The sequence below is a fragment of the Drosophila innubila genome (genome assembly GCF_004354385.1).
Source record: "Drosophila innubila isolate TH190305 chromosome 3L unlocalized genomic scaffold, UK_Dinn_1.0 0_D_3L, whole genome shotgun sequence".
In the NCBI taxonomy this organism is placed as follows: Eukaryota; Metazoa; Arthropoda; class Insecta; order Diptera; family Drosophilidae; genus Drosophila; species Drosophila innubila.
This window is the reverse complement of record NW_022995376.1, coordinates 498,949-522,396: the sequence shown is the minus strand read 5'-3', so window position 1 is coordinate 522,396 and position 23,448 is coordinate 498,949. Positions and strand designations below refer to the sequence as shown.

Genomic DNA, 23,448 nt, shown 5'->3' with positions numbered 1-23,448 from the left:
GCTTTGCTTTCTTTGCTTTTTGCACTCGGTTGATGTTTCTGTTTCTATCTATGTCTCTGTCTCTGTCTCTGCTTCTGTCCCTGTCTCGAATTCGGACTCGGACTCCGCTCGCAGGCACTGCACGGACTCGAAACTCAAACAGAACTGAACTCAACTCAACGGAAAACTGAAAACACGAAATGCAATTTTGCCAGCTATGCACGAATGCGATTATGTTGCTTCATCATCATCGTTATCATCACCAAATTCGTGAAGGGAAACTCCTTCGGCTCTCTCTCTCTCTCTCTCTCTTTTTTACACTCACTCTACTCGGAAGCCGGTCACGCTCTCCCGACGAGCGTAAATACCGATGACGATGTTGCACGAAGTGCAACCAGCAAAAAAACCCAAATAAAAATAGCAAATCCGAATGCAAACCCCTCTAAACAACCCCTTCTACACCCTCCATCACCTTCAGTCACTCCCCTTTCAGCCGAAAGCCAGTGCAACTACTAGATTTGGGTCTACGCTCGGCCTATGTTTTGATTTTGCCCGTAAAACGCGGCGTATGCGTGTTATTATGAGTCGCCTACAGAGAGAGGGAGAGAGAGAGAGAGCAAGAGAGAAGCAGAGGGAATGCAGGACTCTGAGGACTGAGGAATGAGGAACGTTCTCAGGCCATGAACAAGCTGCGTTTTCCTTTCACGAGAATTTTCCTTTCGCGTTCATCGCGCCTTATTTTCATTAGTTTAATTTGTATACCCTGTACCCGAGCGTATAATTGGTTTGTGCAATAAAAAAAAAACTTTAATTTGATAAAAATTGTCCGAATGAATGGAAAACATTTTAAGTACACTTTTAGTTTTGATCCTGAAATTCGGATAAACATTTTTGTTTTTTCAATTTTTAATATAAAAATGTTTTAAGAAAAATATTCAAAAAAAAATTAATTATTGTTATCGGAATTAATAGGAAGGAATTTAAAACCAAAATTTTAATCAATTACTAATTTAATTAAGTCGATTTCAACGAACACAATATACCCTTTTACTTATTTTTTAAGTAACGGGTATAAATATAGAGTTCAAAAATACTATTTCTAAGATTTTTGCTTTTAAAAGCGTTTAGTCAAATTTCCTGTGCAACTGTTTGTGTATCTAAGGTGTCTAACAACCTGATCGCAGGGTATCTTGTAGTCGGTCCCTCTCTCTTACTTGTTTTTTCTCTCAGCCAAATGGCCTCCAGCATTGCAGGCTGCACTGCGTCCCTGGGCTGACAGCTTCGAAGGACAACGACTGCAACTGCAACTGCAACTGCGATTGTATGTGTGTGCGTGAGCGTGTGTGTGTTTGGTGTACATAATTCATTTAATGGAATTATTGCGCAGGTGGCCAGCATTGACGATAAGTGGAAATTGCTGGAAAATTCAATGGAGCTCGATGGTATAGAAAATTTTAAATTTAATTAGACATGGTAACCTTACAGACTTGCATTTTAATGAGTTACAAATTATTAAAAGACTCTGTGCGTTAGAATAAAATTGATCGAAATTTGATCCAAATTGATAAAAACAAGGGGCTACGCCCGCCGCTCGCTACGCTCCCCTATCCCCGGCTCGCTTTGCTCGCGGTGATATATGAAAGGACTACAGTCGAGTTTTAATGTTTTAAATAACGTATTAATAATAAATGATAAATGTAGAATTCACCAATTTGCGTGAACAAAATAGGAGTATTGTCAGAAAATTTGATAGTTTTAATTTGTATAGTCTCATCATAACTTAAATTAAGGGCTAAAAAGTGCTGCTAACTTGGCTCGAACTTAGGCAATCTGAGTTGCGGTTAAACTTCTCAAAATTTATCAGTTATTTGCTCCCAAAAATCATATTCTTAAGCTCACAGTTGATTTGGCCAGATCATCTACAGCTTGTTTCTGGTCAGTGAAGTGCTTATATTATTCAGCTGGATAAACCCGCAAATCCGAGGCAATTGGCTTAGTTGAAGTTCTGTTGTAAGGGTCAAATTGTAAAGTCAGTCAACGGGCCTGGCAATTATGCAGAATTCCATGGCTGCAGGGCACAAAAACAACAACAAGGAGAACAAGAAGAACAACAGAAATAGGAGAAGTGAAAAAGTGTAAAAGTGAAGCAGACAATCAAAGAGAAACAACACACACAGACACACACACATGTCCCGACTGGCTGTGAGATACACTTAAGCCTGTCATTTGTGCCCCTTATTGAGGCAGACAGACAGACAGAGCGAGACAGCAACAGGAAAAGAGCAATAGAGAAAAAAGAGTTAAGGCGCAGCACATAAATCTTTTAGTACTCTATATGACACAGTTACAAAGGACCAAAGAGTCCTAAGGATGGCAATTTAAATGGAGAGAGGAACGTCAAATGCCCATCAATCGGTCGCTCACATTGGCCAGGCCGAGACTCAAGATGATTCTAATGATGATGATGATGATGATGATGATAATGCATGTCCATGTCCATGCACCTTGGAGTGCCCCTAGACAATGACAACAACAAAAACCACAACATCAACACGATAAGCGGCCCAGTCGAGACTTTGATGGGGGTCTCTTTGTCCGTCCGTCCGACTCTCTATCCGTCTCTTTAGCTCATGTTCATGTTGTGACTATGCCAAGCTCTTTCATTGTTCTTTGGATTGACACACCCAAACACCAACAACCAACTACTAAGAATGCTATGAAGAAGTACCCGACTTAAAGATATCTGCTACTCAATGTCACATAATCTATATATAAATATACAACTGTTTGTCCTGACTCACTGATCAAAACAAAAAAAAAAAAAAAAAGTAAATAATTAAAAACAAAAATAAATCATAAAAAACCAAAAACAACATTTCATTCACATTCAAAATTCATTAATAAAAAAACTAATTTTAAGGCTTTGTTAGTTGCTATTATATTCTCGATAAATATTGAATATTTCATATTTATTCTAAAACAAGTATGTAAACTTGTCTAACTTGGTCGATCTAGCTCCTTTAGTCTCTAAAATTCAGGACTTTGTGCAATGCATTTGTCTTTACATTTAATTTTTTTATATTCTATCCAATATTTTAAAGTACTAATAAAATATAAAACTATAAGCTTTGGTCCATTTTGATTCGTCTAGCGCTTTTGGACTTACAATCAAAGTGAAGACCCTTTTATATGCATTGCTCATACGCCGAGTTGCCCTCATTTGAAACTTTCGTTGAATTTTCATGCCGCTTAATCCATTTAATTGGCAAAGAATACCCATATGGCAGTTGCAAGTTGCAACTGCAAGCATAATAAAAATTTGAAATGCATTCCGAATTCCAAATCGCATATAAACAAACTTCTAGCTGCTATGTCCTTGTCCTAGTTGGCAAACTGATTGAATGACTGACAGACTGGTTGACTGACTGGTTGACTGCCTGCCTGACATCATCGCATATCAAATAATCTATAAATTGCAATTGCCGTCGCACGCCATCGATGAGGATATTTTTGCATGTCGAAAGTTCGATTTGATTGTTCTTTATGTCCTTCTTCTACTTCCTGAATGCCGTGTGAAATTTCATACCTTATTCCATATCAAATGTCTAAGATTTCGATTTGATTTTTACACCATACGATATAATCGTTTCTGAGCTCTGAGCACACATGCAATCAATTTGTAGAGCACAAACTGCCAAAATGTTTCTTTCTTTCCTTATTTCTTTACCTTATTCTCGGTATTTACCCGAGATTTGAATTTAATTTTCAGGTCACATAAACGAGGACACACTGCAAGTGTATGTGTATGTCTGTGAGTGTGTGCCTATGTCTCGGTGTGTGTGTGTGTGTGTGTGTAAAAAAGGATGTGCCAGTTGCTTTGCTCGGTAGTCAAGTGACAAGCAAGGCATAAGAAATGCAATAAATATTTAAATTGCGATATCAACGAACTGCACGCAAATAAGAAACTGGGTTCAGGACCCTTAAAAAAAACTAGGCTAAATGTAAATAATGCTACAAAATAATTAAAAGGAACGGGGGTGTTATGCTGGCATTACTCTTTTAATTGAAATTTTACTTTATAAGTTGTCAGTCCTAAGATTTACCAGATTTCAAGCTCGCATAACTTAGAAAAAACTTAACCAATTTTCATGCGGAATATCATTTTAATTATTATTTGGTGTCAAAATTGATGCGTATATAGAAATATATATTAGAAAAAAATTTTTTCGAAAATATTCAAGATTAAAAGATAAAATACCAAAAAGTGGAATGAATAAATAATTTTTGTTTATTAAATATTATGTTTTTATTTTATTTTATTTATATCTCAGTTTTTATTAGCCCCCAATGTTGGTTATTGTTTATCAATCGTTAAATATTTAAAGGTTTAAATTTTTGCACAACAACTAATGCAAAGGCAACAAGAAAGACAACGACAGCAACCACAAGAAGAGTTGCCACTGAACGGCAATTTATAATAACAACAGCAGCAGCAACAACAACAACAGCTGTAAATTAACAACAAACAGCAACAACAACAATCGTGTCAAGTTCAACAAAAGCTTCACCCGCTGCTTTTGCTGTTGCTGTTGTTGTACCTTTAAAAATTCGTGGCACGCACAAAACCAAAAAAAAAAAAAAGAAAACCTGTTAATGCGTTACGTTTATTTTGTTGTCTTTTTGTGCCATTCGAAAAATGCACCCACGCGGCTTTTAAAGAGAGCTCCAAAGTTGTCAAGCTCTGTTACTCTCTCTCTTTCTCTCTCTCTCTTTCTCTCTCTCTCTTTCTCACTGTTTCTCTCTGTTACTCTCACTCTCTCTCTAGAGAACACTGAAGAGACCAATGAGAGAGCTCTCATTGAGAGAGAGCCAATTGACCTTGAAAATAGTTGACAAAAATTGAGGATACTTTTTAAAATATTAAGATGCACATTTTGAACTAAATACAAACAGATCCCAAAATTAAAAAACTCCGTAGACTTGCTTAATTTTTTTCCCAAACTTAACGCAATTTTAAACAAACTCAAAATATGAACTGTTAACTTAAAACAAAAGCGAATTTAGGTGCACTAATTTGCTAATGGGTCGCCCATATTTTTATAACCAAATTACACAAAAACAACATATAAACGTGTTGCTCATCAGCAACACTGTTACAACAACAACAACAACAACAACAAAAATGACAACAACTCAACAAGTCACAGCATCATTAAAGACCCGGTACTTGGCTGATCCAAGTTGGGTCTGAACCCAACAACAATTCAACTCTTTCAACTGTCAATGTGGCACTCGCTTCGCTCTCCCTCTTCCATTAACTCTCCTCTCTCTCTTCCCTCTCTCTCTATATATGTTTCTGTTCACAGACAATTAACAGGGCTACCTTTGCAGACTGATCACTCAGAGGGTTTACACTCGAAAAAAAAATCGCATAGTACTTACAATCAATTTTTTTTTTAATATTTAATATTATTTATTAAATTTAAATAAAGCAAACGAAACATCACTTAATTCATAATTAAATGTCAAAGTTAATACGAATATAGAATATTTATAGCGACAAACAGTTGGACTTAAGCCCATATTTATTTTAAATAATAATAAAAATGTAAATGCATAATTAAATGTCAAAGTTAACATGAGTATAGGAAATCAAAGCAAAAACTTAATTATATTAACAAATGCCAAACCCTTTCTTTTTAATTAAATATCATATTAATTTATTCAAATTAAACTTTTTTTGTTTATGGTACGACTTACGGCTTAGGATGCACAATGATCAGTCCGTCAGTCAGGACAAAGAGTTTTTTTAAAAAATATATAGATTTAAGTGTTCCGTAAAAATATCTCACAAGCATTTATTCTTCCAATTTGAGTTTGGGCATGTTTTGATTCATATCTTAATATAAATATTAACTATTTAATACAAAAGTGCTTACTATTTAACATAAATTTGATAGAGCCTTAAAATTAATATGAAACCCATATATATTATTTTTTTTTATTTATAATTATATTCATATTTAATGCACAAACCTTACATTGTCAATTTATATTTAAATCCATATTTAAAACAAAATCAATGTGTGAATATTACAATAGCCAAAAATTTTTTTCTCAGTGTAGAGGCGGAGAGTAGGTCGATCTACAACTGCTCACAAGTTGACGCGACTGACTCGACTGACGCTTTGCTCTGAGCTTGTCTTGAACTTTGGCAGTCGTTTACGGTTGTTCCAAGCGCCGCGTTGTTTTCCATCCGCGCAACGATCTCTAGAAAAAAATAAAACAACGAATACCGAACTACCCGAAAATTCCCGGTAATTAACATAAAATAAATAAAAAACTTGACCTTCTTCTTCGATTCGCGTGCGCCTGTTAAATAAATGTGAGCTGATTTTATCGTGCCTCAAAACTAAACTATACTCTAGATTATATCTAGATTATTAGCCTGTAACATTCACTTCGTGTGTGTTTGTTGTGCGTGTGTGTGTTTGTGTGTGTGTCTGTGTGTGTGTGTGTGTTATGTAGAACAAATAAAAATGTGTCGCAAATATCTTGGACTGTCAGTTCATGGATGAGCTTCAGAGCGTCAAAGTGTCGACCCAATTAAATTAGTCACAAACATTTTGACAAAAATAAAACAGCAACAACAAAAGCTTTCACCTAACAAAGCGAACAAGGCGAAAACTCGTTTTTTTGACGCTTTTACTACGACAATAGCAAATAAAAGACATTATAAATTACAATATTTCTTATATGTGAACATATACAAGTCAAACCAAACCAAACTTAACCGAACCGAAGTGAAGTTAACGAAGCCAAAGCTAACAACAATAAAAGCACAAACAACAACAACGAACGCATCAGCAACTTGTTTATTTCAAAATATACATATAAGTATATATAACAAAAAGGCAAAACCTGAAAACGCGTATATCTTATAAATAGTGCGCTTTGTTTCGGCACCCCAAAAAACAACAACAACCACAACAACAATCTTGACGTAGGTCAGGCGACTCAAATAAATAAATCACAAATTGAATTCAAGTTGCCGGCTAAATTCAAGTTGAAGTTGAAGTTGAAGTTGAAATTGAAATCGATGCAAATATCTTTCAGTTTTAATTCATAAATTAGCACATGGATCAACACTTGATTTTTGATCTCTGAACTGAAATATTCTGGAAGAGTTACGAAAATGATCCATTGGTCACTTATTGTCAGCGCTTTGGGCGTCATTATAGCCGTTCTGGGTGGATACTGTGGTTGGTCACTGTTCCCTACAATGATTCACAAAAAGGTCGAACAGGTGAGTCTGACAATTTGACAATATATTGTAGTGATTCAGTGTTAGAATTAACTATTACAATCATCAGCGTATCTTTAAGATTGTTATTTATCTGCTAACTGCAAGCGTTGTACTTACAATCGTGATTCCAAATTTTTAGAAATAAAACTTACTTCATAATAGCTAAATTGTAATTGAAAAAATTAGTTATTTGTTTCATAAAACAGCTTTATATTTATTTCTAAAATTTCCATTATTTTGTTCAATTCATAGTTTCAACAATTAAAAATAGATCAGAGCTATAAAATAATATAGCTGTATTAATTATTAGGTATTTATTTAAGGTAAAGGTAAAGGACACACTCAACATAATTTTAAAGATACCCAAATCCATTTAGAAAATTTGTATATAGTTAAGCCAACATCACTTTGTACTTAAATGATTCAGAGTTCTAAAAGTTGTCGTAATTACATAATGCACTTTAGGCAATCCAAATCTCAATGTCAAACACGACCTTCAATAGAACATGAATGCATTACATTAATGAGCAGGTACAACTCATTAACATGACCCAGGGGGATTACCAAATATCTCTTGACGATCTAAAAAGTTACAACAGGGCCCAAAAACAGAGATTCGCTATCGCACTGCAAAACACGCGAATAATTGCATTGGAAGTGTTTCAAATCTGGACAAAACAAAGTTAATGGATTGTAAATGTAACTCTATGAATGGCAGATCACAGTTTGATCAAATTTCAAACTTGCATAACTTTGTCAAAATTCAATCGATTTTTAAGCGGAATGTCATTTTGGTCATTATTTGGTCACAAAATTTATTCTGCATTTATATATTATTCACTTTATAAAAAAAATGGTTTTCGATTTTTTTTTGACAAAATCATGTACTCCCCCCTTTGACTTTTCGGAAAAAAAAATTTTTCAAAATTTTAAATCGTTAGTTTTCATTTTTAAACGACTCCTGATACCCAAATTAGTATAAAATGACACTTTAAATTTGATTCTGACAGGTTTCATTTTTCCGTTAAAAATCATGCAAAATCTGCCAAAAAATTTGACTTGTAAAGTTGCTAAGTCAAGGGGTTCACCAACTTCAAACTTCCATAACTTTGTCAAAATTCAATCGATTTTTAAGCGGAATGTCATTTTGGTCATTATTTGGTCTCAAAATTTATTCTGCATTTATATATTATTCACTTTATAAAAAAAATGGTTTTCGATTTTTTTTGACAAAATCATGTACTCCCCCCTTAGACTTTTCGGAAAAAAAAATTTTTCAAAATTTTAAATCTTTAGTTTTCATTTTTAAACGACTCCTGATACCCAAATTAGTATAAAATGACACTTTAAATTTGATTCTGACAGGTTTCATTTTTCCGTTAAAAATCATGCAAAATCTGCCAAAAAATTTGACTTGTAAAGTTGATAAGTCAAGGGTTTCAACAACTTCAAACTTCCATAACTTTGTCAAAATTCAATCGATTTTTAAGCGGAATGTCATTTTGGTCATAATTTAGTCTCTTAAATGATTCTGTATCCAAAAATAATTAACTTTAAAAAAAAATGTATTTTTCGTTTTTTTTTTTTACCACATCCCTTACTCTCCCATTTGACTTTTTAATACTCTAAGTATGTCCCGGATTATAGGCAAGTTGACGTTAGATCTTAAGTTGGTTCTCTGCTGAATGCTCAAGGTGAATTTTGCCGGGGTTGACTCATTGCCAGATTCAAGATTCAGTTGTTGTTTGAGTATTGTTAACGTAATTAGAATGCGCACATTGCTTTTTAATTGCTCTGGCCTGGCCCTGCCCATGGCAGCCGAAGTCACATTAACTGCGCTTTTAGGGTTGTCATGCTTTCAGTAGCACTCGAAAAAACTACTAGTATGATACTTGGGAACCTTGTGACCTGGCGCCCATGACTGAGGTCAACTCATGTCGTTCGCTGTTTTTTATGAGAGCCATACCAAGTTCCGTGTCTTGCGTATCTGACGGATGCAATCTAGAATTGTTAAAACTCAATTTAATGTGGCACTTTTTTTTAAGGTTTTCGTCGCCTTCAAGTTGAAGGCGATTTTGCATGTAAAACAATTTCCATTTGAAATTCAAAGCAAATAAAACCAAATTATACCAAACTAAATTGAAATTCAAAGCACCTGAAGTACAAAAAACTCGATGGTCAATTGCAGCTCAATTTTTATAAAGTTGACAAAATGGTTGTTGCTGCTTGTGCAATGGGTTAAAAGCCAATGCCAATTACTATTACCATAAATATGCGGTCATATTTATGTCATCTGAAAAGCTTCAACAATTCACAATTACAAATTTTCGAGTTGCCCGAACGTTAAGAGTCCAGTATCTATAATTTTGCAGTAAAAAAAAATGAACAAAATAGTTGATCAAAATAGATGAACAAAATAGTAAAATAAATAGTTGATCAAAATTAATTTTTTTTTCTAATCTTTACATTATTAATCAAAAAAGAACAAATTTTAATAAATTTAAAAAAAAACTTAGGAACATAATTATTGTTATTTACAAATATAAATGTAATTTAAAGAAAAAAAAAATATTGAATAATAACGGCTTATAAGAGCTATTTTTATTTACACGAACAGACACTTTCACAAACCCATAAGCCTGTATAACCTTTGGTTACTGGACTAACTATGCGTTGATATAGTTAGTTATGTCATCTAGAAAGCCGCAGCAATTAAATATTACGCATACGACGCATTGACCCCAACACTGAACACATTCTGAACCGCTCTATGCTCAGCATTTTGTATTTGCATTCGAAAATCTTAAAATTTCAGTCACGTTTTCGCTTTGATGTATTATTATTGTTGTGATTGTTGCTTTGTTAAAATTGGTCAATTTCGCAATAATTATTTTGCTTTTCTGTTTTTTCTTTTATTATTATTTGGTTTGGCTGCCAACTGAATTTTGGGCCAGTGTCAATGCGTGAATATTGTGGCTATCTTCGGCTCTCTTTGGTTAGGAGCTCTTAAGGTTAATCAAACGTTTTATATGCTCTTCGATATTCGCCTGACAGTTGCGTGCGACAATCCGACAGTTCGACGGTCCGACGATCGTGTGCATTGACCTTGAAATTGTCTACCTTTTTTAATGTCGTTTTTCGAAGATTTCATTTTTGTTTCTTGACAATTCTTCAATTGTATCATATATGTACCATCATAAAATTATATTGCTAGTCATGTCTCAAGCTAGTTTTCATTGTGTTTTTTTTTTTTCATTTTTGCGAATTTTTTATTTACCTATTTAAGGAATTGTAAATATTTTTAGAGACTTCTAGTCAAGGCGCTACCGAGTGTTAAAACTCTTACAGGGTCACAAGTAAATATATATATTAATTTACATATTTAGACACTTTTTTCAAATTTAAAATATTTGTTTAATATCTGACAGTTTTTTAGTTTAAATCGCAAATTAAATTTAAAAAAATTCTATTTAAATTGTTGATTTTCAAATTGTAATTCATCTATTTCACTTGCTTTTAGTTGACATTTAATAAATATATAAAATGTTTTTCTAATTACCGTAAATTTTTTAGATTTGAAAATTTACAGGGTATGAAAACATAATTTATTTCGTCGTCAGTTTTTAGATGTGACTTTTATGGTCTCTAGTTCATCATTTTGAGCGTCATATTTATAGTGTGGGTAACAAAACCATAATGTTATTTAAGCCACGATTGAAAAATGCAACTGACAGCGTGGTGAGAATATTTAAGGACAAATTAAATTTTGTATGTGCATAAAATATATCATATTTCCTCTTTCTTTTATTTCTAGAGTGTAATTATATCCGATGGTTCTGAGCAATACAAACGCTTTGTGAATTTACCACAACCACTGAATTTTAAGGTATACATTTTCAATGTAACAAATCCCGAAATGATACAACATGGGGCCATTCCCATTGTTGAAGAAATTGGACCATACGTGTACAAGTAAGTCAAAAACCAATATATAAAAAATAAAATAATAATTTTAATTATTTCCACAGACAATATCGGCAGAAGAAGGTAAAGCATTTCTCTCGAGATGGATCGAAGATAACCTATGTACAGAATGTGCATTTCGATTTTGATGAGGATGCTTCAGCTCCTTATACACAAAGTGATCGAATTGTGGCACTCAATATGCATATGAATGTGAGTATGAGTATCTGATAGATAAATATGCTATAATAACTATCTTATATACAATTAAAAAAAGATCTTGTTATATATTGAGATTGATATTCTATTGACGCATCCTTACAGGCCTTTTTGCAAGTATTCGAAAGAGAAATCACTGATATCTTACAGGGTTTTGCAAATAGATTGAACTCACGTCTAAATCGAACTCCCGGTGTACGGGTTTTAAAGCGTCTGATGGAGCGCATTCGAGGGAAACGTAAAGTAATTTTATTTACTACTAATTTTATAGAGAGCCAACCATATATACATATATACTATCAACATTATACTCAAACTAAACCGAGCATGATGGGTTAACAATTTTTTTAGGTTTCGGTTTCGGATTCGGTTTGATTAATATTTCAAATATGTAGTTTATTAAGTAATGAATACTTCTATATGAATAAAGATACAATCTGTACTTAGACAATTGTATTATGGCCTGGTCTATTTAATTAGAGGACACATTGTTTCTCATCTTCATAATAGATTACAGTAACTGATAACTGAATCGATTTCATGGCTTTTATAGTTACAGTAATTAATTATGATTTTACCAGAGATTAACGAAAGCTAATTTAGCTATTTTGTTGATTTATTTGTTCACTTACCTTAAGTCAAGAGTGCTGAGGTTGAGTTAGGTCAGGGCTGAAACATCAGCTGAAATGAGGAATTGAAAATAAGAGCTATGTGTATAAAATAAGACCTAAAAAGAATATATGCATGAATAGAAAAAATGTAGATATACTTTTTTTAATCTAATTTTTATCATTTAAATGCAGTATCATACATTTTTTTTTTTTTATAAAAAAAAGTTATGAAATAAAAATTAAATTTAAATGTTCAAGAAAAAATCGAAATCTAACTCCTATTTTCAATTTTTATCATACAAATATTTATCAATTTTTATCAATAAAAATCTTTGAAATAAATATATATTTTTATTTTAACGATTTCTTGTTCAAAAATATATCTTTTAATATTTTTAATTTTTTTTAATAGAATAAACAATTTTATTTAGTTAAAAGAAGACAATTCTCGCTTAAAATATGACAGACTAACTTATAAGAATATGTAAAGAAATATCAAATGTGGCTCAAAAATTGTAATTAGTGTTAACTAACTCACCTTGGCATTTAAGCCGCAAGTTGTAGAAACAGAACTTGAGGCTTAAATTTAATAAGTAATAGGTAAATAGTTGTCCATGGATATTAACGTTAATCACAATTATAGCGCCCTTTAGCTGGGTTAACGGCATCTTAATCAGCCTTATTGAAGATGTCAAAGTAAGTTTAACAACGAGTATCTGTCAGTTGCCTATTATTAACTATCTATTGCTAATCCTATGCATGTTTATTAATTACAATTTTGCTCATTAAACTCAAGTTCACACACAACACAACTTATCAACCTAACTGAATAACACAATTCATATTGATTGGCATGAACCTTGGCTAAGAGAACTACAGCCAAGTGTAATAATATTTTGATAAATTGAGAACTGAACATCAACAAAACGATTCGACTTGGTTGTCAGTTAAATCAGTTAACAACATTTTAGCCTTAGTTTTATAAGTAATTAATTATAACAATTTTTATCCGCCTGCCAATTAACCGCCTATTAATTTGGTTAAGCTTTCAGCCAACGCTTTATTTAAGACAACAAATTAACAAATTTCTATGGCTAATTGTTCTGCTACTGCTTTTTGCCGCCTTTTCCTGGTTTTGGTCCATTAAAATCCTGAGTTAGTTCACACATCCATCTTTATTTTAATTACAGTCTGTGCTGCAAATTGGTGAGAATGATCCTGGCCTGGCTCTGCTCCTGGTTCATCTAAATGCCAATCTCAAGGCGGTCTTCAACGATCCTCGCTCCATGTTTGTCCACACCTCGGTGAGGGAGTATCTCTTCGATGGCGTCCGTTTCTGCATAAATCCTCAGGGCATTGCCAAGGCCATTTGTAATCAGATCAAGGAAAGCGGCTCCAAGACAATTCGGGAGCAAAGCGATGGCAGTTTGGCCTTCTCCTTTTTTGGACATGTGAGTGGAAATTCAATCAAAATAAATATTTTAACCAGTTCTCAATAACTTTTTTTGTCACTTGTATGGATACTTGAAGAATATATATACTTTATGTGGTCGGAGATGCCTCCTTCTCCCTGTTACATACATTCCAACGAACACAATATACCCTTTTACTTATTTTTTAAGTAACGGGTATAAAAATGATAACCATACTTAATATGTACCAATTATTTGGTTGTTCTCTAGAAAAATGGATCTGGCCACGAGTTGTACGAGGTGCACACGGGAAAAGGAGATGCCATGAAGGTGTTGGAGATCCAGAAACTGGACGATTCGCACAATTTACAGGTGTGGCTCAATGGCACCGGGGAGGGGGGAGAGGCTTCGGTCTGTAATCAGATCAATGGAACCGATGCCTCCTCGTATCCCCCATTCCGACAACGCGGTGACTCCATGTATATATTCAGTGCGGATATTTGTCGATCTGTTCAGCTGTTCTATCAGTCGGATATTCAGTATCAGGGCATTCCCGGATTCAGATATTCCATTGGCGAGAATTTTATTAACGACATTGGACCCGAACATGAAAACGAATGCTTCTGTGTTGACAAATTGGCGAATGTCATTAAACGTAAAAATGGATGTCTCTATGCAGGTGCATTGGATTTAACAACCTGTTTGGGTAAGTGGCCAACACCATTCCCTATTCCCAATACGAATTTCCAAAAATATCACTCAGATTACGAAAATTTGCATGCGAAAACTGGGAAAACAAAACATGCAAGCAATTAATTGGGAAATGCCATTTCCGAAATGGAAAAAATAAAAATAAGATTGGGATTTCTGTTATTAGCAAGGCTGCAAGCCACCAAAATTTTGATAATTTTGGTAATTTTGGAACACTTTGTTCTAATTGCCTTTTAATTTATTCAGAAGCTCCATTTAAATTTTGAAATCAAAATCAAACTCATCGATTTACTTTATATAAATCCGCTCTAAATTAATTGCTGTTTTATTTATGTGAATAAAATAAACATTTGACAGCTTTTTGACTTGTTATTCGATATGCTAACGACTTTTAGGCCCATTAATATGAACATTAATTAGACTACCTTAGTCGTAGGAACAACCAGACAGTTGACTATCTAATTATAATTATCTAGCCGCGTTTGTCACACCCAAAATTAGATTCAAAAAAAAAAAAACAAAGCGATACTCGTGTCATCTTTCAATTTCGCAGTTTTAAATAAATACAAAAACACAAAGAATATATGCAAAATAATTCCAGAATATCCGGAAATGCTTGACATGCTTGTTTACGCTTCGCCTAAGATTAACGTTGTTCTTTAGTATATGATTTTATTAATTTTTTATGCATGTTTCATATGCTAATGCTTAGCTGTTATATGCATAGACTACTGTTGACTGTAGAACCGCCCCCAGCATCCGCCTGATTGCAGAAATATGCTTTAGTGTTATTAACATTATTGTTTTCATACAAAGTCGAGTTTTGAACAAGCTCAGTTTATTAGTGAAGTTATATAATATCAATTTAATGCTTATTTTATGCTAATCGGAGGTGCAAAGTCAGCTCATAAACACACAGCACATCAAATTCAAATCATGCGATCGAACATAACAATAAAACTTCAAATACAATCAAATTCAAGCAATTTAAATTTAAGCATCTTTAATGCCATCTCAAGAAGTAGAATTTTGAACAGACAAATAGAACAAAATTCAAATTGCAATTTGAGCTGCAGATAAAATAATTGCTCTCAATCTTCACTATAAGGATTATTTTTATGGCAGAGTATTATAAATGTGTAAGCCAATCTAGTTTAATTTACCAATATAAAATATTTATTTAAATTAATCGAAATGAAATAAAGTTCTAAAAATCAATTTAATTTGAAAATTAAAATATGATATTCTATATAATTTATTTTACTTATTTACTTTTAAAGCTTCACTAAATTCTGCGGCCAAACAACTTAATCTTATGACTAATATTAAATATATACAATTTCTATTTAATACTGATAAACTGATCATAAAATTAAAAATGTTAAGCTTTAACTTTCGTTATGATAAGTTAGTTGTAAGTGTATTTATTCTTCTTCCATGATAATCTTACTTTCATGACTGTGTCTACTGCGGCATCGTTTATTGACCCATTCCAATTTATTGTTAACTTCTTAATTAACATTGTAAACAAGCAGCTGCAGACTCCAAACAAAATACAGAAAACATCAAGAAATAAGATGAGCGAAATAAAAAGAAGAGAATTTAAATTGCGCATTTGAAATGAAAAGTGTTGAGTGCTGGTTTTATGGCTTCTCAAGTTCCCATCGGCTCATTATGATCTTCCTCGAGTCGAGTGCGCTCTACAAATTGAAGCATTAAATTAAATATTCTTCATTAAGACTACGAGTATTTCTCGAATTAATTTTTTCAATTTGATTTTGATGTTGATTTTTTTTTTGTTTGGGTGTTTGCCATAGACGCACGTTTTGACTTGAGATTCTTGGCATTTAATTGGTAAAACGTGAGTTAACAGATTCGTTAATAAGCAGCTGAAATATTTGTCTTGCCATATGTCCATATGAGGAAACTAACAAATTGGTTCAATGCTAGCACTAAATAAATAAATACTAAATAAACAATTGAAATCACAACTTCCGCGCTATCTGTACTTAAATTTATTTAAAAATTATCTTTTAAGTCGTTTGCTCAGGTCGTTGCTGGCCTACAGATCCAATGAACTCAGAATATTAATATTAAATAAATCTTGGCATCATTTTTGTAATACTGAATACAAACTGGGGTAAAAATCCTGTTTATATTTTGTCAACAAATTTAACTGCTGCATTGGAATTTTAATTATAATATTATGCAAATATTAATGCATAATTAATGAAAGGAATTTTATTATTTTTATTGCAGATGCGCCTGTTATCTTAACGCTGCCTCACATGCTTGGCGCCTCCAATGAATATAGGAAGATGATCCGAGGTCTTAAACCCGATGCCAAAAAGCATCAGACCTTTGTCGATGTGCAATCGGTAAGCTTCGGTTCAACGCTCCTTGAACTCAGTTAAGTACGTTTTAAACCAATAACTTTTTACAATGATATAGTTGACGGGCACACCACTCCAAGGTGGGAAGAGAGTGCAATTCAATATGTTTCTGAAGAGCATTAATCGGATAACCATCACAGAGAATCTGACCACGGTTCTTATGCCTGCCATTTGGGTAGAGGAGGTCAGTAGCCGAAAATTGTACCTACAACTCTTTTAATATTATCTTAATATTAACTTATTATCACTCTTCCTGATCTTAATCCTTACAGGGTATTCAACTAAATGGCGAAATGGTCAATTTCTTTAAAAAGAAACTCATCAATACGCTAAAAACGCTAAACATTGTCCACTGGGCGGGACTATGTGGCGGAATGGGCGTGGCAGTTTTAAGCCTCATCTATTACATATTTCAGAGGGAGCGGCCAGCGGAGGTGCCCTTAAAATAAGGAGGAGGCTAAACTGAAAGAGTATACGACTACCCTAAAGTTGTTATTAAATGTTATAAATGTATTTTATTATTACTTTTTAAATATTAACTATTATTATTACTATCATTATAATGAATGTAACAATATGCTCTAATTGTGCACGAATTTTGTAAATAATTTATTTTTTAAATGTGATTTTATTATATTGTGATTTAGTGTGTACTAAAAACTGTTGAATAAATATGAGAATGAAAACAAACTGATTTATTTCTTAATGGAATTTCAATGAAATTTGTCTTAATCAATACTTAAGTGGTCAAAGCGATTTTTCTCCAGAACTCTGCTAAAGTTCAATTTATTCAACAAACAACTTAGCCACAATAGTCACTTTGCTATAAGCCGAAAGTCTTTGTCAACACCTTGATTTAAGCCAAACCAAGTTCAAGTTCAGTCGATGGTGAGTAAAAGGAAAACATAAAATATTCATTGAAAGCATTAATCAATGGCACTAAAAATGAAAATAACAAAGAAAAAAGTTGACTACAATTTGCGCAAAACTGTTAATTAAATCAGGCTTTAAAGACAGTTGTTAAAACCTGTAGATGCTACGAAATCTACAAAAGAGTGTTTGAAGCTTAAGCAAGAGACACTTATTGTGATGAGATGAGCTGAACACAGAGGATTGACCAAGTCCAAGATATGCAAACACAAATCGATGGGAAGATCAACAATGCGACAAGGTGTTTGATTTCATCGTGATTGAGACACACTGTAAAGTCTATTCAGTGACTGCGTCTGTCTGTCACTTCGATTGACAGCTACAGTCGGTCAAACAAGTGTTTTGACTAACTAAAAATTCACAAATTCGATTTTTTTAAATTCTTTGTCCTGACTGACTGACTCACAGATCATTGCACAGCCCAAACCATAAGACTTAGGAGACTGAAATTTTTACACAACATAGCTGAAACAACTTTGCAAAGGGGTCAAATTCGCAGTCAAAGTTCACACGTTGAGAAAATTGTATGGAAGTATGGAAAACTTTGTTAATAATGTATATATTCTCTTCTACCGAAATATTTAAAATTTTTCTTTCTGCCAAAGAACTTTTCTGACTTTCTGTATGTACTGATGTACTCTCAACTAGGCGTGTTTCAGACGTTTAAAAACGCTAGAAAAAGTCGCCTTTAACCCGTTCTATTTGTGAATCGCTTAAAAGTTGCCGTTGTCTTATAAATATTTTAAATTAATTACATTAGCAATTTTCTAGCTAATGGCTGCCCCAAAAACTTTCGCATCTTTAACGATCTGCTAAAAACCCCTACCCCACTCTCTTGCCTGCCTCCTTGCTCTCTTCCTCTAGAATATTTTGGGCTCTTTCGCGCGTGGACACTTTAGACAATGTGTCGTTTCTGACATCGAGCAATCGAGAACCTTTACGTTCTTCCCATAGACCTGGTCAATAATTATGCAATATACTACAGAGACAAAACTACAACCAGTTTGACATATCTGCACAGTGGGTCAAGCACCTAAGCTAACATCGAAAATATAATTCAAATTAAAGTCTTCAGAAATCTTAAAAAAACGTCTATTAATAACAAATAACATTTATTTTTAAGAAAGAAAAATCTAATCGGTCTTAAAAAGTATTAAAATTATTAACAACAATTTTAACTAAAATTTTTAATTGATTTACAGAAAACCAGCTAACCGAATCTTATTGAAAAAATGTTTATGGTTTCCAGACTTGATTTAAAGTAATTAATCAGCCGAAAGGCCCACTGTGCGCTGTCGTCATATATTCAAATCGGACCCCAACTTAACTTTGGGCTCAAGATGAGCTGCCATCGTCTCTGTCCCCGTCTCAGTCTCTGTCTCCGTCTCAGTCTCCGTCTTAGTCTCCGCTCTCCATCGCATCGAGCATCGAATTGTTCAGTCTACAACGAAACTCGCAAACGCACGCAACGCAACTCGGCAAAGTAATAGAAAAACGCGTCGAGTGTGAAAATAATTTAAAATTTAAATTAAGAATTCACATTCACATTTATGTTCGACTAAGGACTGTTTCAGTTGTGATTAAGAGTATATAAAGACCTGCTTATCTGGCAGTTTTGGCAGTTTAAAATCAGGTCGAGATGTCGACTACACGGGTTCGAATCCCACTTGGCATTTATTTGTTGTTGGTGTTGCTGCCCCTGCAGCTTCACTTGTGTTTGTGTCGCGTCTTTGAGCGTTGTGAATTAGCTGGAGTCCTGCAGCATCAATATGGACTGCCAGCAGCACAGGTGGCAACTCTGGTGTGCATTGCCCAACACTCGAGTGATCTGAATACAGCTGCCTTTGGGGGCGGAACTGGACCAGCAGGTGGTTCCCATGGCATCTTCCAGATAAGCGACGTCTATTGGTGTTCACCACCAGGACATGGAGCGGGTTGTGGTGTGAGTTGTGCTAGTCTGCGGGATAATGACATTGCCGATGATGTGCTGTGTGTGCGAAAGATCTACGCGGAACACCAACGCCTCTCCGGAGATGGATTCACAGCCTGGCAGGCGTACAACACGTATTGTCGCCAGGATGCAGCCTCCTATGTGGCAGGTTGTCAGCCAGGATTATCCCGTGGCCACAACAACCTCGCCCTGCAGGTCTCTGCCTCCTATCTGCAACCCCAACAAGTCCAAGTCGGTTATCAACAGGTAACTCATAAAAAATTTAAAAAAAAAAGACTAGGTATCAAAATTGTAAGGATACCAAAAATTGAAAGCATAAATTAGGAAAATAGAATACGACAGACATTCAGAGTATATAAATAAGGAAAAATTCACTTTATTTTACATGAATAAAATTTTAATGCAGAATCAAATTACAATAATGATGAAAAAATATGACAGTGATGACCAAAAAATTAAATTTTCTTAATAAATAAAATTTTAATGCAGAATCAAATAAGAGACCAAATAATGATCATATTTACATTCCTCATGAAAATCTTTTGAGTTTTGGCAAAGTTGTGCGAGTTTGAAGTTGTTGAAAAGGGGTTAAGGGGTAGGTATGGAAAAATATGACAGTGATAACAAAAAAATTACATTTTCTAAATAAATAAAATTTTAATGCAGAATCAAATAAGAGACCAAATAATGATCATATTTACATTCCTCAAGAAAATCTTTTGAGTTTTAGCAAAGTTATGCGAGTTTGAAGTTATTGAAAAAGGGTTAAGGGGTAGGAAAAATATGACAGTGATGACCAAAAAATTACATTTTCTAAATAAATAAAATTTTAATGCAGAATCAAATAAGAGACCAAATAATGATCATATTTACATTCCTCAAGAAAATCTTTTGAGTTTTGGCAAAGTTATGCGAGTTTGAAGTTGTTGAAAAAGGGTTAAGGGGTAGGTATGGAAAAATATGACAGTGATGACCAAAAAATTACATTTTCAAAATAAATAAAATTTTAGTGCAGAATCAATGGTCGGGATCTCGACTATAGCCTTTCCGACTAGTTTTTTTCCTATATTTTTTTTATACATTTTTAGTATAATTTGTTGAAATTCTTATAGGGAATACGTCAGCAACCTCAGCAGGTGCTTCAACATCAGCAGGTGGCGCTACGTCCTGCCCCGGGCAAGATCTACAGTCGCTGTGAGTTGGCCCAGGAGCTGTATTATCAGCACAAGCTGCCCATGCAGGAGATTCCCACCTGGGTGTGCATTGCCCAGCATGAGTCCTCCTACAACACGGCTGCAGTGGGTCGCCTCAATGCCGATGGCAGTGCTGATCATGGACTATTTCAGATCAGTGATCTCTTCTGGTGCACACACGATCAGAGGGGCAAAGGTTGTCAGGCATCCTGCAGTCAATTCCTGGATTCGAGCATTGCCGATGATGTGCAGTGCATACGTAAGATTCATAGGGAGCACACACAAATCTCTGGAGATGGTTTCACCGCCTGGACGGTCTACAATCGCGATTGTCGCAATCAACGTTATGAACAGATTGCCGCCTGTTTCACAAAGCCACAATATTCCTCCACATCGACTGCAAATCATCCTAATGCGATCCCTGGGGATGTTAAAGTCAGTTATGCCTATCAAACAACTCCTAATCCATTTTATAGAACCAGCAACAAGTTGATAAGCTATCAATCAACAACCAGTTATCGGGGAAATCCCTTTTTGAGAGTACCTCAAGTTCCGGCTCATCCCAATGCCATTGGGTACTCCCAAAAGACATATCAAGTAACGCCAGCGAATCCTTTGTTTAGCTATAAACAATACACAACACCTAAACAACAACAACAACAACACTATCAACAACAACACTATCAACACCAACAACAACAACAACAGCAACACTACAACACTACACATAAGCGAGCTGGTAAAGTTTATAATCGTTGTGAATTGGCTCAAGAGTTGTATTTCTCACACAAGTTTCCCATGCAGGATTTAGCCACTTGGTTGTGCATCGCGGAGCATGAATCCTCATACAACACGGCTGCTGTGGGTCGCCTTAATCCAGATGGAAGTGCGGATCATGGATTATTTCAGATTAGCGATCTCTACTGGTGCACACATGATCAACTGACAGGAGGCAAAGGTTGTCAGGCATCTTGCGATCAATTTCTGGACTCGGATCTAACTGATGATGTGAAATGCATAAGGACTATACACGAGGAACATACACGTCTGTCAGGAGATGGTTTCAATGCCTGGACAGTTTATAATGGACACTGCAGAGATCGCAGCAGTTTGGAGATTGAAAGTTGCTTTGATTCAAAGGTGGTACCGAGTGTACCGCAGTTGGAACCGACTCAAATCACGTTAAGCAAACCCAAGGGTAAGATCTACAGGCGTTGTGAGTTGGCCCAAGAGCTCTTCCAAAAGCACAAGTTGCCCATGAGCGAGATTCCCACCTGGGTGTGCATTGCCGAGCATGAATCCTCCTACAATACGGCTGCTGTGGGCCGGCTTAATGCCGATGGCAGTGAGGATCATGGGTTATTTCAGATCAGTGATCTCTACTGGTGCAGTCACAATGCGGAGGGAGCTGGAAAGGCTTGTCACATCGATTGCAGCAATCTCCTGGACTCTGACATTTCAGATGATGTAAAATGCATTAAGGCTATTCACGAGGAGCACACACGTTTATCGGGAGATGGATTCACCGCCTGGACAGTGTATAATGCACACTGCAGAGACCAAAGTCTGACCCAATTGAGCGATTGCTTTGAGGGCAATGAAATTGCCGAGGCTGAGAAAAGCACTCACTATAAAGAAGAAACTCAAAAACAGGTTTATGCAAATCTACAACATTTAAGCCCAATTTCTGTCAAATCAACAGTTGTGCCCAATCATCCATTTGCCTCAAATCCCTTCCTGCAAAATCTGCGTCCCCAACAACAACAACAACAAACGAAGAAACAAACTGAAAAGATCATTGTTAATGCTTATCCAACAAAATCCAACTCTGATGGAAATTTAAGCCAAGTTTCTTCTAAGCCTTCTACAGCTCAAACATTCAATCATCCTTTTGCCTCAAATCCATTCCTGCAACAACTGCGTCCCCAACAGCAAGAACAACCCAAGAAAAGCTCTGAAAAAATCAATTTAAATGCCTCTCCACCAAAATCTAGTTATGAACGAAATCCATTTTTAAGCCAACTTAAAGTCCCTTCGGGTAATAAGCCCGACTCGCAGGAAATAAACCCGTCACAGCCTCACAGCCACGCGTACAAATCCAATCCGTTTTTTACTATTCTTAATAAACCAAATGCTATGCCAGTTATTAATAGACCCAGAATAACTACGACTTCAAGGCCCACAAAAGCTACAAATCATCCATATATAAGCAGCGACAGTTTTCGTCACGAGATTATTAAATTTACGGCAACAACTCCAAAACCAACAAAATCAACAACTACCTCAACCACAACAACTCGTCTATTCACAATAGCTCAACCTATTTCTGTCACTTTTCCTTCTACCATAACGATAAGCACAACTGCACAACATTCGACTACGAAACAGACAACAAAGAGTCCAACTTCTCGCCATACTACGCAAAAAACAACAAGTCGCCCAACAACAACGAAACCAACAACTCGGTTTACCACTGCAATACCAGTTACGCGCCAGACAACAACGAGACTCAATACTCACCCTACAACAACAACGAGACCAACAACTCGCCAAACTATAACATCAATCAATCATCAAACAACCACAACGAGACCCACAACTCGCCATACAACAACGAGAACAACAAATAGATCCACAACTCGCCCAACAACCTCATCAGCTACTCGTCAAACCACAACGGGACCCACTACTCGCTCTCCAATTGCGTCAGCTACTCGTCAAACCACAAAGAGACCCAATACTCACCCTACAACAACAACTAGACCTACTACTCGTCAAAC

At 35.0% G+C, this 23,448-nt stretch overlaps 2 protein-coding genes across 4 annotated transcripts; both read left to right on the top strand.

The window, feature by feature from the left end:
• The first annotated feature begins 7,053 nt into the window (after nucleotides 1-7,053).
• Nucleotides 7,054-17,284, top strand: LOC117789074 (sensory neuron membrane protein 2). 3 transcript variants are annotated; one of them, XM_034628097.1, is made up of 10 exons: nucleotides 7,056-7,285; nucleotides 11,100-11,257; nucleotides 11,314-11,461; nucleotides 11,573-11,705; nucleotides 12,722-12,774; nucleotides 13,269-13,529; nucleotides 13,761-14,196; nucleotides 16,461-16,579; nucleotides 16,653-16,778; nucleotides 16,867-17,284. In XM_034628097.1, exons 1-10 carry the CDS (start codon nucleotides 7,175-7,177, stop codon nucleotides 17,041-17,043), a joined length of 1,722 nt encoding a protein of 573 aa, XP_034483988.1. In that variant the 5' UTR covers nucleotides 7,056-7,174; the 3' UTR covers nucleotides 17,044-17,284. The 3 variants fall into 3 exon arrangements, with proteins under 3 accessions (XP_034483989.1, XP_034483990.1, XP_034483988.1); XM_034628098.1 differs by lacking the exon at nucleotides 12,722-12,774 and having other exon boundaries at nucleotides 7,054-7,285; nucleotides 11,573-11,710; nucleotides 16,867-17,043; XM_034628099.1 differs by lacking the exons at nucleotides 11,573-11,705; nucleotides 12,722-12,774 and having other exon boundaries at nucleotides 7,054-7,285; nucleotides 16,867-17,043.
• A 1,879-nt stretch (nucleotides 17,285-19,163) lies between these two features.
• LOC117786683 lies at nucleotides 19,164-23,298 on the top strand. The gene is made up of 3 exons (XM_034625031.1): nucleotides 19,164-19,721; nucleotides 20,588-22,321; nucleotides 23,026-23,298. The coding sequence occupies exons 1-3, from the start codon at nucleotides 19,164-19,166 to the stop codon at nucleotides 23,296-23,298; spliced, it is 2,565 nt and encodes an 854-aa protein (XP_034480922.1).
• Nucleotides 23,299-23,448: the final 150 nt, after the last annotated feature.